Here is a 14,854-nt window from a genome sequence, read left to right on the forward strand (position 1 = left end):
GAGCGGACAAAACATTTCCCGTGCCCTGGATTCATTCAATCAAAGACAGATAGATCCCACTGATCCCTGACCCATTTCAGCGGAACACGGGAATCGTCCGGTCTAGTTCTATATTTGTGGTGACCTGTTTTGTTTCACCACTCAAACAAAACACTAGCCACTTGATCAATGGAAGATGAGAACGAAAGAGAAGAATGAGGATGGAGGAAGGTGAAGTGGTTGGATTGATGGGACAGAGTGACAAAACGATCAAGTGCCATCGGGCACAGTAGAGCTCAGTGTAGATTTGCTTGAGATGGGCTATCCCCCTCGCTCCGGAGATGAACCCTCCTTTATTGCTCTTATCCTCCCACTTCTCTGGGCTGGCAGCCACGGTCCAGACCCTCACGTGCCGCCATGGAGCACCACTGACATAATAAACTTCCATCTGGGGCCCAGGGAGCCCAATGAAGCCACATTCCTCCCTCACCCAGCCCCTCCCCTCTCCATCCTGCCTGGAAAAGAGCTTTGGAGCCCTCTCCCCCAACCATCCGCACTCCCCCCTTCCGCCTCATACTGTAATTGCTCTCTTTAATTTCAGGCTGACCCTCATCAGAAGCCTCACCACCCCCTCCCTCTCCTCATTCCTCCCGGTTTGCCGTAGAGCTTCAAAATATCCATCAGCTTAAAAAATATATTAAAAAAATAAGACGAAAAAGGAAAAACACAAAATCTAAAAAAACACAAAACCCTCCCTCCTTCCCTCTGTCCGTCGCCCTCCCTCCGTCTGTCCGTCGCCCTTCGGCCGCCTCCGTCCCTCCCTCCCTCCCTCCGTCCGTCCGCCTCCCTCCCTCCCTCCCTCTCCTCATTCCTCCCGGTTTGCCGTAGAGCTTCAAAATATCCATCAGCTTAAAAAATATATTAAAAAAATAAGACGAAAAAGGAAAAACCCAAAATCTAAAAAAACACAAAACCCTCCCTCCTTCCCTCTGTCCGTCGCCCTCCCTCCGTCTGTCCGTCGCCCTTCGGCCGCCTCCGTCCCTCCCTCCCTCCCTCCCTCCGTCCGTCCGCCTCCCTCCCTCCCTCCCTCCCTCCCTCCCTCCCTCCCTCCGTCCGTCCGTCCGTCCGCCTCCCTCCCTCCCTCCCTCCGTCCGCCTCCCTCCCTCCCTCCCTCCCTCCGTCCGTCCGCCTCCCTCCGTCCGCCTCCCTCCGTCCGCCTCCCTCCGTCCGCCCGTCCGCCTCCCTCCGTCCGCCCGTCCGCCTCCCTCCGTCCGCCCGTCCGTCCGCCCGCCTCCCTCCGTCCGCCCGTCCGCCTCCCTCCGTCCGCCTCCCTCCGTCCCTTCCATTGTCCGTCGCCCTCCGGCTGCCTCCCTCCGTCAGTCCGCCTCCCTCCCTCCGGCCGCCTCCCTCCCTCCCTCTGTCCGTCGCCCTCCGGCCGCCTCCCTCCCTCCGTCCGCCCCCCTCCCTCCCTCTGTCCGTCGCCCTCCGGCCGCCTCCCTCCCTCCCTCTGTCCGCCTCCCACCCTCCCTCCCTCTGTCCGTCGCCCTCCCTTCCTCCCTCTGTCCGTCGCCCTCCGGCCCCCTCCCTCCCTCTGTCCGTCGCCCTCCCTCCCTCTGTCCGTCACCCTCCGGCCGCCTCCCTCCCTCCCTCCCTCCGGCCGCCTCCCTCCCTCCCTCCCTCTGTCCGTCGCCCTCCGGCCGCCTCCCTACCTCCCTCTGTCCGTCGCCCTCCGGCCCCCTCCCTCCCTCTGTCCGCCTCCCTCCCTCCCTCTGTCCGTCGCCCTCCGGCAGCCTCCCTCCCTCTGTCCGCCTCCCTCCCTCCCTCTGTCCGTCGCCCTCCGGCCCCCTCCCTCCCTCTGTCCGCCTCCCTCCCTCCCTCTGTCCGTCGCCCTCCGGCCCCCTCCCTCCCTCCCTCTGTCCGCCTCCCTCCCTCCCTCCCTCCGTCCATCCGTCCGTCTCCCTCCCTCCCTCCCTCTGTCCGCCTCCCTCCCTCCTTCCCTCCGCCTCCCTCCCTCCCTCCGCCTCCCTCCCTCCCTCCCTCCGCCTCCCTCCCTCCCTCCGCCTCCCTTCCTCTGTCTGTCCGCCTCCCTCCCTCCCTCCGTCTGTCTGTCCTCCTCCCTCCCTCCGTCCGCCTCCCTCCCTCCCTCCCTCCCTCCCTCCCTCCCTCCGTCTGTCCGCCTCCCTCCCTCCCTCTGTCCGCCTCCCTCCCTCCCTCCCTCCCTCTGTCTGCCTCCCTCCCTGCCTCCCTCTGTCCGCCTCCCTCCCTCCCTGCCTCCCTCTGTCCGCCTCCCTCCCTCCCTGCCTCCCTCTGTCCGCCTCCCTCCCTCCCTGCCTCCCTCTGTCCGCCTCCCTCCCTCCCTGCCTCCCTCTGTCCGCCTCCCTCCCTCCCTGCCTCCCTCTGTCCGCCTCCCTCCCTGCCTCCCTCTGTCCGCCTCCCTCCCTGCCTCCCTCTGTCCGCCTCCCTCCCTGCCTCCCTCTGTCCGCCTCCCTCCCTCTGTCCGCCTCCCTCCCTCTGTCCGCCTCCCTCCCTCTGTCCGCCTCCCTCCCTCTGTCCGCCTCCCTCCCTCTGTCCGCCTCCCTCCCTCTGTCTGCCTCCCTCTGTCCGCCTCCCTCCCTGCCTCCCTCCCTGCCTCCCTCCCTGCCTCCCTCCCTGCCTCCCTCTGTCCGCCTCCCTCCCTCTGTCCGCCTCCCTCCCTCTGTCCGCCTCCCTCTGTCCGCCTCCCTCCCTGCCTCCCTCTGTCCGCCTCCCTCCCTCTGTCCGCCTCCCTCCCTCTGTCCGCCTCCCTCCCTCTGTCCGCCTCCCTCTGTCCGCCTCCCTGTCCGCCTCCCTCTGTCCGCCTCCCTCCCTGCCTCCCTCTGTCCGCCTCCCTCCCTGCCTCCCTCTGTCCGCCTCCCTCCCTGCCTCCCTCCCTGCCTCCCTCCCTGCCTCCCTCTGTCCGCCTCCCTCCCTGCCTCCCTCTGTCCGCCTCCCTCCCTGCCTCCCTCTGTCCGCCTCCCTCCCTGCCTCCCTCTGTCCGCCTCCCTCCCTGCCTCCCTCTGTCCGCCTCCCTCCCTGCCTCCCTCTGTCCGCCTCTAAATCCATTCCGCTCTACTTCCCTTCTGTATTAAAAAATAAAAAACAAAACATCTCCATTATCCATATTGAATGGTGCTGACAGGGGCACTGCCAATCACCAGGGAGGGATTGCTTCCTATCCTTCACTCATCCCTCCTTTTTTGACAGGGTTATTGATGATATTGTGCCCCTCCTGGTCGTACAGAAGAAAGTGGGTAAAGGCAGGGGATGGGTAGTCAACTGAGGTCTGAACAGCAGATCAACAATGGGCTTGGAGGGGGGGGGGGGATTAAGACTAACGGGAGTGCAGCGGCAATTAAGAGATATTCTATTCTAAAAGATTACATTCTAATACACAAAAAAAATGTCATCCCGCAAATGCGATACGCCGATGTAACTATGAAAAACGATCCCCCCGCTTCTCAACGTAATACACATTACGCTGAACGAGCCCCCTCTTCTCAACGTAATACACATTAGGCTGAACGAGACCCCTCTTCTCAACGTAATACACATTAGGCCGATCGAGACCCCTCTTCTCAACGAGACCCCTCTTCTCAACGTAATACACATTACGCTGAACGAGCCCCCTCTTCTCAACGTAATACACATTAGGCTGAACGAGCCCCCTCTTCTCAACGTAATACACATTAGGCTGAACGATCCCCCTCTTCTCAACGTAATACACATTAGGCCGATCGAGCCCCCTCTTCTCAACGTAATACACATTAGGCTGTACGAGACCCCTCTTCTCAACGTAATACACATTAGGCTGAACGAGCCCCCTCTTCTCAACGTAATACACATTAGGCTGAACGAGACCCCTCTTCTCAACGTAATACACATTAGGCTGAACGAGCCCCCTCTTCTCAACGTAATACACATTAGGCTGAACGAGACCCCTCTTCTCAACGTAATACACATTAGGCTGAACGAGCCCCCGCTTCTCAATGTAATACACATTACGCTGAACGATCAGTCTCAAAGGAGAGTAGTAGGGCATCTCATCCTGTTAACATGAGTAATCTAATAACTGGCTACTCCAGTATTTGTCCATTGAGTAGCCCCCACCACAGGGAGCATTACAGCCTTGTCCAGGTGAGCAGTCAAGTCACAGAGGGGCTCCATATGGACTGGAGTGACCGTTAGCGGAGATCAGCAGTGTGGTGCCCTTTGCATTAGCTTAGGATGCTAATCTAGCAGGCCAATCAATTATCTCCCTGCTAATGCTAACACCACTTCCATCCCCCAGGCTACTCCAGGCCAGGGCACCACAGGGGTCCACTTAAAGCTTCTTTAAACCTGAGTCGGGGGGAGGGGGTGCCCAGCAAGCCACAGATAAGATGTGTCTCTGTAGGCTACTCTACTAGGACCTCCTCACATTGAAATCAATGTTGGAGCCACATCATCTTGGCTAATGTACTGCATTTGAGACACTATTCAATAATCTTTGGTGGCAAGGAGAAAAGCTGGGTGGACGTGCATCGTCTCTGTGGCCACAGTCATTAAAACACATAGACGACGCGCATCCATCAGACACTCCCTCCCTCTCCTCTGTGAACTGGACACATGACTGTTTGCCCACAGACCCAACTTCTCACGGACACTTCCTTATGGTGGACGTCAAAGTGGGCCGTTTTAAAACGGAGTGGGGTAATTGTGTGTGAAGGTGGTGCAAGACAAACGAGGGCTACGAGTGCCATCTACAAGTGGCACCTTTTTTCTGCTGGGGGAAAAAAACAACACGATTTTCTGTGTCAAACACCGTGGCCCGGCCCAATGAAACGTTGAAGTAGTGGGTTTAACATAACACAGCGAGAGGGTGAGAGAGAGAGAGGGTCTGCCCTGCAGTAAACTTGTTCCCCAGGCCCGTTTAGCGTTTCATTAAGTAGAATAACATCCGTCTCTGCTGTCCTGAAACACAAGTGCACACACATAAACATGCACGCACACAGTGTGCCAGTACAACCAGCAGCACAGTTACAATAATTGAATGAACACATTGGAGAAGAGAGAGAGAGAGACAGAGAGCCAAGCTGCCCTGGGGGAGGAGAGGTGACCCCATGTTGAGTGAAGGGTCCAAGCCTCCTGAGCCAGCACCAACATGTGGAAACATGGCAGCCTAGGGGGAAGTGCATGTCAATGTGCTCAATATGGGAGGGAAAGAGACACACACAGACACACCCACACCCACACACGGCCTGAGCAAACAGCGGTGGTGGGGTAGTTTTCATGTGCAGGCAGGGCGGGAGGGAGGAGGAGGGAGTGCAGCTCTATGAGCTAGCTGCTGGGACCTCTCCCTTCATCGCTTCACGCCAGTCTTCACACACAAAGGGCACATGAGAACCAGGTCAGGTCACTCATTGGTCAACAGCACTGATCTCACTCTACCACTCAAACAGTTGAAGACCGTTGGAATGTATTTTTGATAAGCCGAAAGGATGGCCATGTTTTGTCAAATCAGAATGAGGATTTCTTCATTAAAATGGTCAGGTTTTTCATCCAGCCAACATTATTACAATATTGTAAAAGCAAAGCGGCTAGCCTAAATCAGGGACTTTGACTTATCACAGAGGTCGACACAGAAGTTAGTATTAGGTAGGTACAGTAGGCTAATAGCTTTTCTTCTACAGTGAGATTGATTCCAAAAGAGACCAGTATGGATCCTGTCTGGGAAACCAATCAGCCAGTCAGTGTGATGGCACAGCAGCTAACTTCCCCTGAGTCCATGAGAACGCTCTCACCCCAACAACCCCAAAGTTCAATGTCTGCATGTGACAAAGGGGAAACCCAATCTGCCACGCAATGCGCCTGTGTCTGTGTGTCCCATCCAGTGCAGCAGAGGGGAGGGGGGATGGCACGTTGTTGAAATAGCCAGTGCTCACTGAGGCATGGGGAGTATCGCCCTGGGCTTTGGGACTGGATTACTGCTCTCTATGGCCCACTATCCACTTCTCTGTCTCTCTCCCCATCTCTATCCAGTGAGGCCTCCCCATCTCTATCCAGTGAGGCCTCCCCATCTCTATCCAGTGAGGCCTCCCCATCTCTATCCAGTGAGGCCTCCCCATCTCTATCCAGTGAGGCCTCCCCATCTCTATCCAGTGAGGCCTCCCCATCTCTATCCAGTGAGGCATCTCTCTTCCTCCCCAGTGAGGCATCTCTCTTCCTCCCCAGTGAGGCATCTCTCTTCCTCCCCAGTGAGGCATCTCTCTTCCTCCCCAGTGAGGCATCTCTCTTCCTCCCCAGTGAGGCATCTCTCTTCCACCCCAGTGAGGCATCTCTCTTCCTCCCCAGTGAGGCATCTCTCTTCCTCCCCAGTGAGGCATCTCTCTTCCTCCCCAGTGAGGCATCTCTCTTCCTCCCCAGTGAGGCATCTCTCTTCCTCCCCAGTGAGGCATCTCTCTTCCTCCCCAGTGAGGCATCTCTCTTCCTCCCCAGTGAAGCATCTCTCTTCCTCCCCAGTGAGGCCTCTCTCTTCCTCCCCAGTGAGGTCTCTCTCTTCCTCCCCAGTGAGGTCTCTCTCTTCCTCCCCAGTGAGGTCTCTCTCTTCCTCCCCAGTGAGGTCTCTCTCTTCCTCCCCAGTGAGGTCTCTCTTTTCCTCCCCAGTGAGGTCTCTCTCTTCCTCCCCATCTCTATCCAGCGAGGCCCCCCCCTCTCTCGCTAACCAGCGAGGCCTCACTCTCCCTTCCTCTATCCAGTGAGGCCTCTCTCTCTTCCTCCCCCTCTGCCTAGCCCGTGAGGCGCCCCTCTGCCTAGCCCGTGAGGCGCCCCTCTGCCTAGCCCGTGAGGCGCCCCTCTGCCTAGCCCGTGAGGCGCCCCTCTGCCTAGCCCGTGAGGCGCCCCTCTGCCTAGCCCGTGAGGCGCCCCTCTGCCTAGCCCGTGAGGCGCCCCTCTGCCTAGCCCGTGAGGCGCCCCTCTGCCTAGCCCGTGAGGCGCCCCTCTGCCTAGCCCGTGAGGCGCCCCTCTGCCTAGCCCGTGAGGCGCCCCTCTGCCTAGCCCGTGAGGCGCCCCTCTGCCTAGCCCGTGAGGCGCCCCTCTGCCTAGCCCGTGAGGCGCCCCTCTGCCTAGCCCGTGAGGCGCCCCTCTGCCTAGCCCGTGAGGCGCCCCTCTGCCTAGCCCGTGAGGCGCCCCTCTGCCTAGCCCGTGAGGCGCCCCTCTGCCTAGCCCGTGAGGCGCCCCTCTGCCTAGCCCGTGAGGCGCCCCTCTGCCTAGCCCGTGAGGCGCCCCTCTGCCTAGCCCGTGAGGCGCCCCTCTGCCTAGCCCGTGAGGCGCCCCTCTGCCTAGCCCGTGAGGCGCCCCTCTGCCTAGCCCGTGAGGCGCCCCTCTGCCTAGCCCGTGAGGCGCCCCTCTGCCTAGCCCGTGAGGCGCCCCTCTGCCTAGCCCGTGAGGCGCCCCTCTGCCTAGCCCGTGAGGCGCCCCTCTGCCTAGCCCGTGAGGCGCCCCTCTGCCTAGCCCGTGAGGCGCCCCTCTGCCTAGCCCGTGAGGCGCCCCTCTGCCTAGCCCGTGAGGCGCCCCTCTGCCTAGCCCGTGAGGCGCCCCTCTGCCTAGCCCGTGAGGCGCCCCTCTGCCTAGCCCGTGAGGCGCCCCTCTGCCTAGCCCGTGAGGCGCCCCTCTGCCTAGCCCGTGAGGCGCCCCTCTGCCTAGCCCGTGAGGCGCCCCTCTGCCTAGCCCGTGAGGCGCCCCTCTGCCTAGCCCGTGAGGCGCCCCTCTGCCTAGCCCGTGAGGCGCCCCTCTGCCTAGCCCGTGAGGCGCCCCTCTGCCTAGCCCGTGAGGCGCCCCTCTGCCTAGCCCGTGAGGCGCCCCTCTGCCTAGCCCGTGAGGCGCCCCTCTGCCTAGCCCGTGAGGCGCCCCTCTGCCTAGCCCGTGAGGCGCCCCTCTGCCTAGCCCGTGAGGCGCCCCTCTGCCTAGCCAGTGAGGCCCCTCTCTCTCTTCCTCCCCATCTCTATCCAGTGAGGCCTCTCTCTCTCTTCCTCCCCATTTCTATCAAGTGAGGCCTCTCTTTTTTTTTTGGTCCCATCCCTGTACTTATCTCCTCTCATTCTCTCTGCTTCCAGGAGCAGAGATAGTGGATAGGGCTTCACCTCAGTCTCAATATTGAACAGCTTGCCTTGCCATGGACCTGCTGCCTTTCAATAAACCATCTGGGTCACAGGCTTTTTATTATTCACCAGTCAGTTAAAGTGGCATGCAGCTAAGAGATCAGTCTGCAGTGCCCGGGAGCCTTTCTCATACTTCCTGTGGGTCAAAGGTGATACGTAGTGTCGAGCTACCTTTTCCATGGCCTAAATAACACTTTGCATTAGATCACTAGCACATTACCTATCCTGCTTTTTCAGATCAGTGTAAAAGAAGGAGATGAAGCCACATTACACTATTGAGATACTAACTGTGTGTAAATGCGCATAAAAAGAGATTGTCAGATTGTCATCCATGTCTGAAGTGGAGGGTAGACCTTCTCTCTTCTTCCACGACTGACCTTTAAGTCTACGCATCATAACGTTGAGAACGTGGCATTGTTCCTACAACTTCTATTTGACCAAAGTGCGACACTCACAACTGGAGGACGAGCACCATCTCGGCGGCCATCTCGTAGACCTGGTGCAGGTTGACCACCCGCTGGCTGGCCGTGGCGAGCTCCAGAACGGCCACCTCGTGGATGATCTCCAGCCTGCAGTCCTGGCCCTTCCTCCTCTTCCTCATGAACTTAGCGGCGTACTCCCGGCCCGTGCACTTCTCCACACACTTCCTGACCACCGCAAACTTCCCCCTGAGGAGAAGCACAGGCAGAGAGAAGAGGGTGCTGGGTGAAGACTTATATTTCACTGAGAGATTGGTTTAGTACAGAGAATAAGGTAGGCTTTTCCAGACACTTTCTAGTCTCATGTCATCTACAATAGAGAAGGTTTCTTTATACAACATTCAAGATATTCTAAAGCCTTTTAACTAGCTCTGTAACTATGGTAACTGAAGACCGTTCATCACTTGGCATGACAAGTTGACTATATGACCTAGTTTCACTGACCCAATAGGGCAATACTGACTTTCTAACAATTCACAAGAATGACACAAAGCCACAATGAATGTTAGAGTTTTCAGTCTGGAGAAACTAAAGGAAGTAATCGCAGTGCGTCTCATTCGAGCTGCATGACGTTACAAATCAAAATGACCCGATGAACAAGCAAGTGTTTTCACATACAAGTGTGTACACACAGGCAGAAATGTTTTTCGTAGAACCCTTTCATCTGTGAGAAGAGGCGTGTGTGTGTGTGTGTGTGTGTGTGTGTGTGTGTGTGTGTGTGTGTGTGTGTGTGTGTGTGTGATGCTGTTGATGAGAGGGAGGTGTGGTAGTGATCCTGAGACCAGCACACTTAACGTTGGATCTGAACATCCCTTTGTCTCCTTGGCATTTCTGCAGGATGAAGTCATCTCCCGTCTCCAGAACCCAAGATGGCCCATTTTCTTACCGCTACAGCCGTCTGCTTTGTGGCGCTGACCCACTTTGAATGTGGACTATGAAGGGGGTAGGGGCCTGAACTGGTCTGGTGTGAAAAACACACAGCGAGCGGTTGTGTTTCAAATGGCAACCTATTCCCTATGAAGTGCACTACTTTTGATCAGGGTCCATAAGTAGATCTGGTCAAAAGTATTTAGGGAACAGGGTGCCATTAGGGACACAGCGAGTGTGTTGCCCGGGGGGCCTCGCAGAGAGAAAGCAGTGTAGAAAGACGACACGCCCACATCAACTCCCCTCTCAGCTACCGAGAACGCAGTCAAATGCTCTAATACACTGAACCAATGGCCCCATTATTTTCTGACCTCATTGTAAGAGGATATGACAGCACAAACTCAGGTTCTAAAATGTGCAGCAGAGACATTTAAAATGCCAAGTAGAAACAGTGTAGGCTACAGTGATACTGTTTGCCTACTTTGTGTCCATGCGAAGGCAACACAACTTTTATTTACACTTTATAGTACAATGGTATTGACTTAACCTCTGAGGAGAAAGTATTTGCGGGACAAGGAACGTTTCTTTGAACTGAGGTTTGCAGTGGAAAAGTCAGAACTCTCCGGAGCCAGACAACTCTCTGATAAAACAGGTCCGAAGAATGATTTACCAGCCGAGGTGACTTGAGGCTGATAAACAGAGTTTTGTGAGCGATAACCATGCACACACACACACGGATTTACGACTCACGCCGGAACATAGTGGCAGTTGAGAAAAGTCTGAGCGATTGACCTCTCTGGAAGTGCCAGAGCTGCCAAATGGTGTAGAGTAAACATCCACCTAAACATCATTCCCCTGACCTTAGCTCCTCTCATCCAAGCCTTAAATCACCTGGTCCTCCTCATATCCGCCCACGTTCATCCCTCCGTGCACACGCAGATAAATGGTGTAAGACCATGTTCAACATCTACCTTAAAGAAGACAGTGGCCTTGAAGTTTGAGTCTGACAGCTGTCAAAAAGCTCAGGTTGTCTTTACTGTCAGATTGTTTAAGGGGATGGGCACATCCTCCCAGTTCTCATGAAAGTAGTGTCAACTAGCCTGCATCATGTGCAATACAGCCATGGCATGCGAGAGACTGGGCAGCAAAGAGGGATAGATCTGACTAGAAGTTGACCGATTAATCGGCATGGCTTTATTGGCCCTCCAATAATCGGTATCGGCGTTGAAAAATCGTAATCGGTCGACCTCTAATATACACACACATGTATACACATTCATACATACATACACACATATATATATATATATATATAAATAAATAGCCCGATTAATTGGTATCTGCTCTTTTTGGTCCTCTAATAAAATCGGTATTGGTATTGCCGTTGAAAAATCATAGTCGGTCGACCTCTAGATCTGACCCAAGAGAAAACACAAGCAAGAGACTAATGAGAAGTCCAGTTTAGTCATGCCTGCCTAACGCCACCATGCTGAGTGTCATTGTCATGTTGTCGGGGCAGGAGTGGAAGCAGACTGGAAGAAATTGTGTCTGGAGTTGGTGTTGCCCTCCAGAGAAACAGGCAGTAAATATCTGAAGAGCGCCTTAGACTTGATTCGCATAGGAATTGTGACAGACAACTATGCAGTAGCTGGTCAAAACGATGCAGTTCCTGACGTAATATGGTCAGTGTTTTTAGTCGTGAATATTCTAACACACCATCGAGAGAGAGAGCCTGGGTCTCGGGGTGGGGGCTAATCTGAGCTCATGTGAGAGTCATGGGTCTGGAGGATTGTGCTGGGGCTATAGGCTCTCCAGCTTTATTCCCTCTTGTCCTTACATTCTCAATCCCATTCTGTCCAGCCACGCACAGATTTACTACGTACAGCTGCCTTTCCCTTGGAAAAACACTCACAAGAAACAAAAACGTAGAGACTGGAGGATGAAAAAATAAAATGCCAAGCTCTTTGGCTTGTGCTGAACTCATCAAGTCCACAGACTTGCCTTAATGCGTTGGGTCAGGCTAAATATTTGAGGAGTTTGAGGATGTGGCAGACAGAGGCGTTTGTTGTTGTCTGAGGCCAGTGTGACAGGGCTGTGACAAAGAGCAACGTGACAAGGTCAGCGAGAACATGAACATGAGGCACGTAGAGGCGAGGAGAACCACTGACTCTGTAATGTGAACACCTTGTCAACCATCCAAACCAGGAGGAAAGACGCACTTGGTAGCTGCAGGAAGGCACTTGACATTAGCTTGTGAAAATCCTTCGGAGGGAGGGGTCTCCTTATAGTCACAGCATCCAATGACAGGAATGCGGGGAGCAGACGTAATCTCTTCCATTCATAACATCTTAACGGGCTGGGTCTAATCATTCAAGTTCAGAGGAAATAGTTTGTGCTATAAGGAACCTTCCGGGCCTTTGAAACTAGCTAAAGAGCAGGTCTAATAGGCTTTCGCCACACTTGACTGCATGGCTGAGGCATTCCTTCATACCTCTGCCACCACCGATACTCTAATCCAGCCCCTGCTGTCGTAAGATTGGTTTCCTAAAAACTTGAAAGCCCTGGAGCTCTGTACGTGTTAAGCGAATTATCTTATGTAAAAAAAAAACAAAAAAAACAGTGATATAGATGAGGTGTTTGTGGTGTAGCGTGGTGGCAGGGGTGCGAACCAGCCCTAGCCTAATGAAAACCCTCACAGCAGCCTCGTCCTGTCCCGTCTGGCCACTCACCCACTGTGAGTAATGATGCTTTGGATAGGATGCATTGGCATCAACTCTGTGTGAAGTTCATCAAGTCGGCCATAAATCGTTGCTATGCCTAGACAGGAGGTCTAGTGTTGGACAGGAGGTCTAGGCCTGCCTGGAACGTTCTATGGGTCATTCCAGAGGAGACAACTAGCCTATTTTGATTTATATTACAGCTGGGCAACTATCTGCATGGGATTGAGGAGAAAACACTCTACCATCAATGCTAGCAGTGCACAATATACTAAATATTCCAAGTTCAGCCAGCACACACAAGCCATTGATTTAGGGCTTGTGTACATGCATGCTGGAGAGACTGGTTGGGACTGGGACTCTGGTACCTTTAAAACAGACCACAGCCTTTCTGCAGTCATGTCAGCACATTTCCCAACGCCTGTGTTCAAACACAGACAACACCCTGAAAGAGATGGCTTTCACGTGTGCAGAGACCAGGGGTGACTGCTGGGTCACAGTCAATGTAAAGGAACGGTTCGATTCAGAACAGATGGCTTGGCCGTTTATGCACAAAGACAAATGGCTCAAAACCACTGGACTTCATCAAGAGGCAGTAAGTTTCCTTTTTTAATTTTTTCTTTTTACAAAAACTGTGAAACTAGTCTGAACGTGGCACCTCTACTTCGGTCCATTTTAGCTTTTGGCTGAAGTTTCCTTATTTATAATTTATCACACCCAGTTTCCTGACCCATGCTCATTGAAATTAATGGACATCTTTTTTCCATACACATTTTTGCAGTGGCAGGCGTCCAAGCAGAAGATTAATTTAATATAACAGTGCTATGCTGCAGGCGGTGTGCCAGGGCTGTTTGCATGCCAGGAGCTGAATGGTTCGTCTCCTTTTTTTATATGAAAAGATTCCACACAGTAGCCTCTCAGAAATTCTGAACAAGCCCTTGAGGGGGAAAAGTCAGCTCAATGCAAGTACGTAAGGTAACTTACGGGTTAAAAGAGGTGGAATGTTAGGAATCTAACATCTCTTTTCTCAGTTGAGTGGCCAAACTGTAGGAGGGGGCTTGAGATAAAGCTGCTGACAGATCTCAGCTTTATTGTATTAACCTCGGCAAGATCGTCCCCTCTAAATGGCCTCTGCATAGGCCCAATTTTTGAGAGTGACACAGTTGGTAAGGGTAGAGTGACACTTCATCAGGTGGCTGTAAATCTGATGGATGCTGACAGTAAATTAGAGTGGCTCTGACGGACAGATGCTTAAAGATGACGTGAGCCCACTTTGGCCTCTGGACTTTGACCACCTGTTAAACCGTGGCACCAAAGTTGTTGCTATGTTGGGCGTACACTGATGGAGTGGCCAGGTCATCTAACTGGTAGGTGTCAAACTCTCAAGTCACTGTGCGTACGGTACAAACCTTCTGCGCGTCATCCCATTTCTGACACCAATGTGCCACAGAAATTACAGACAATCAACACTTCACAGAGTGGTGCAGATGACATCGGCAATTTGGTGGCTTTAAGTTGAGAGGCCTTCCATTGTCGTCATTCGTCTCACAGATAACTGCAAAGCCCGGACAGATGGTTTCATTCCATCTGCAGTAGCAGACAAGTGGTCCACGCAGACTAAAAGGAGCTCCCGTCTACCATCTGCAGCCACTCTTATAAAGGTTAAAAGGTATTACTTTAAACCCTCCCGCCAAAACTATTCTCATCAATGGAATCAGATCTAAACAGTGCAAAAAGTGAACGCAGCCTGGGTATATTGAGGCCAGTTTATAGCGTCTATAAAAATGCAGACAGGGTCTCCAGTTGGCAGAGGCGTTGACAAGATACCAAAAGCCAGACTATAGCAGTGTCCTCAGATGGCAGAAAGAGAGAAGGCTCTAAGCCAGGGAATCCAGCCTGGCAGCAGGGCCGCTTCCTCCAGCTGTTGCCCATGGGAGAACGTGCCCGTGTTTTTAATGCATTTTAAGTATGTATTGGAAATGAGTCCCTAGACTCACTAAAAACAAAATCACTTTATATGGGGGGTATTTGTCTGCCTGCTCAGTTCTGTCAATATTATGGCAACCAGGTGCACTTTGGCTAATCAACTACATTTGTTCCAGCGTTTTTTTTTTTTTAACAGACTTGTAGTTTCGCCCGAGTGTCCGGAGTAAGTGCGGCCATCTCTCCATTAATCATCAACGGGCGCACGGAGAGTGAGCCTCAAGTAATTAGGTAGTGGCTTCTTTTGACAGGAGGAAAGCCTCATCACCATTAGAACAAAAAGCAAGGCAGAGTAAAGAGCTCCTATTGACCGACCCCTCGTTTTCCCCCAATAAGAATAGGGCCTCTTACCAGCGCATGGACTGAAACCAGGGGTATGTTTACTCTGCGTCTATGACATGGGGGAATAAGGAACTCTGACATGTGACCCCTGTATGGAGAGGAGAGGGACAGAGAGAGAAAGAGGTTGCCTATTCACATGCTCTTTGGACACAGGGCATTTTCTGAATACCTTGGGAAAGGGCATTATTACCTCATCACCATCCCCTGGGCTGCCTGTTTCAAAAACCCCACCGGCTCAGGCTCCGTTACACAGAGGTTAATGGCCCACAAAAGATGTGGTTCGCCCGCCACGCCTTTGTGGAGATGAATGATTTCCGTACTCGGGTTGGACTTC

General features: G+C 53.9%; 1 protein-coding gene across 1 annotated transcript in view; it reads right to left on the bottom strand.

The window, feature by feature from the left end:
* The window catches only part of LOC129859262 (serine/threonine-protein kinase 17A-like), a 43,735-nt gene that overhangs the window by 13,354 nt on the left and 15,527 nt on the right, over positions 1-14,854 (bottom strand). The window contains exon 2 of the mRNA XM_055928804.1: positions 8,588-8,800. Coding sequence (XP_055784779.1) covers positions 8,588-8,800 — 213 coding nt within the window. The remainder of the gene's footprint in view (positions 1-8,587; positions 8,801-14,854) is intronic.

This window comes from Salvelinus fontinalis, chromosome 7 (genome assembly GCF_029448725.1).
Source record: "Salvelinus fontinalis isolate EN_2023a chromosome 7, ASM2944872v1, whole genome shotgun sequence".
NCBI lineage: Eukaryota > Metazoa > Chordata > Actinopteri > Salmoniformes > Salmonidae > Salvelinus > Salvelinus fontinalis.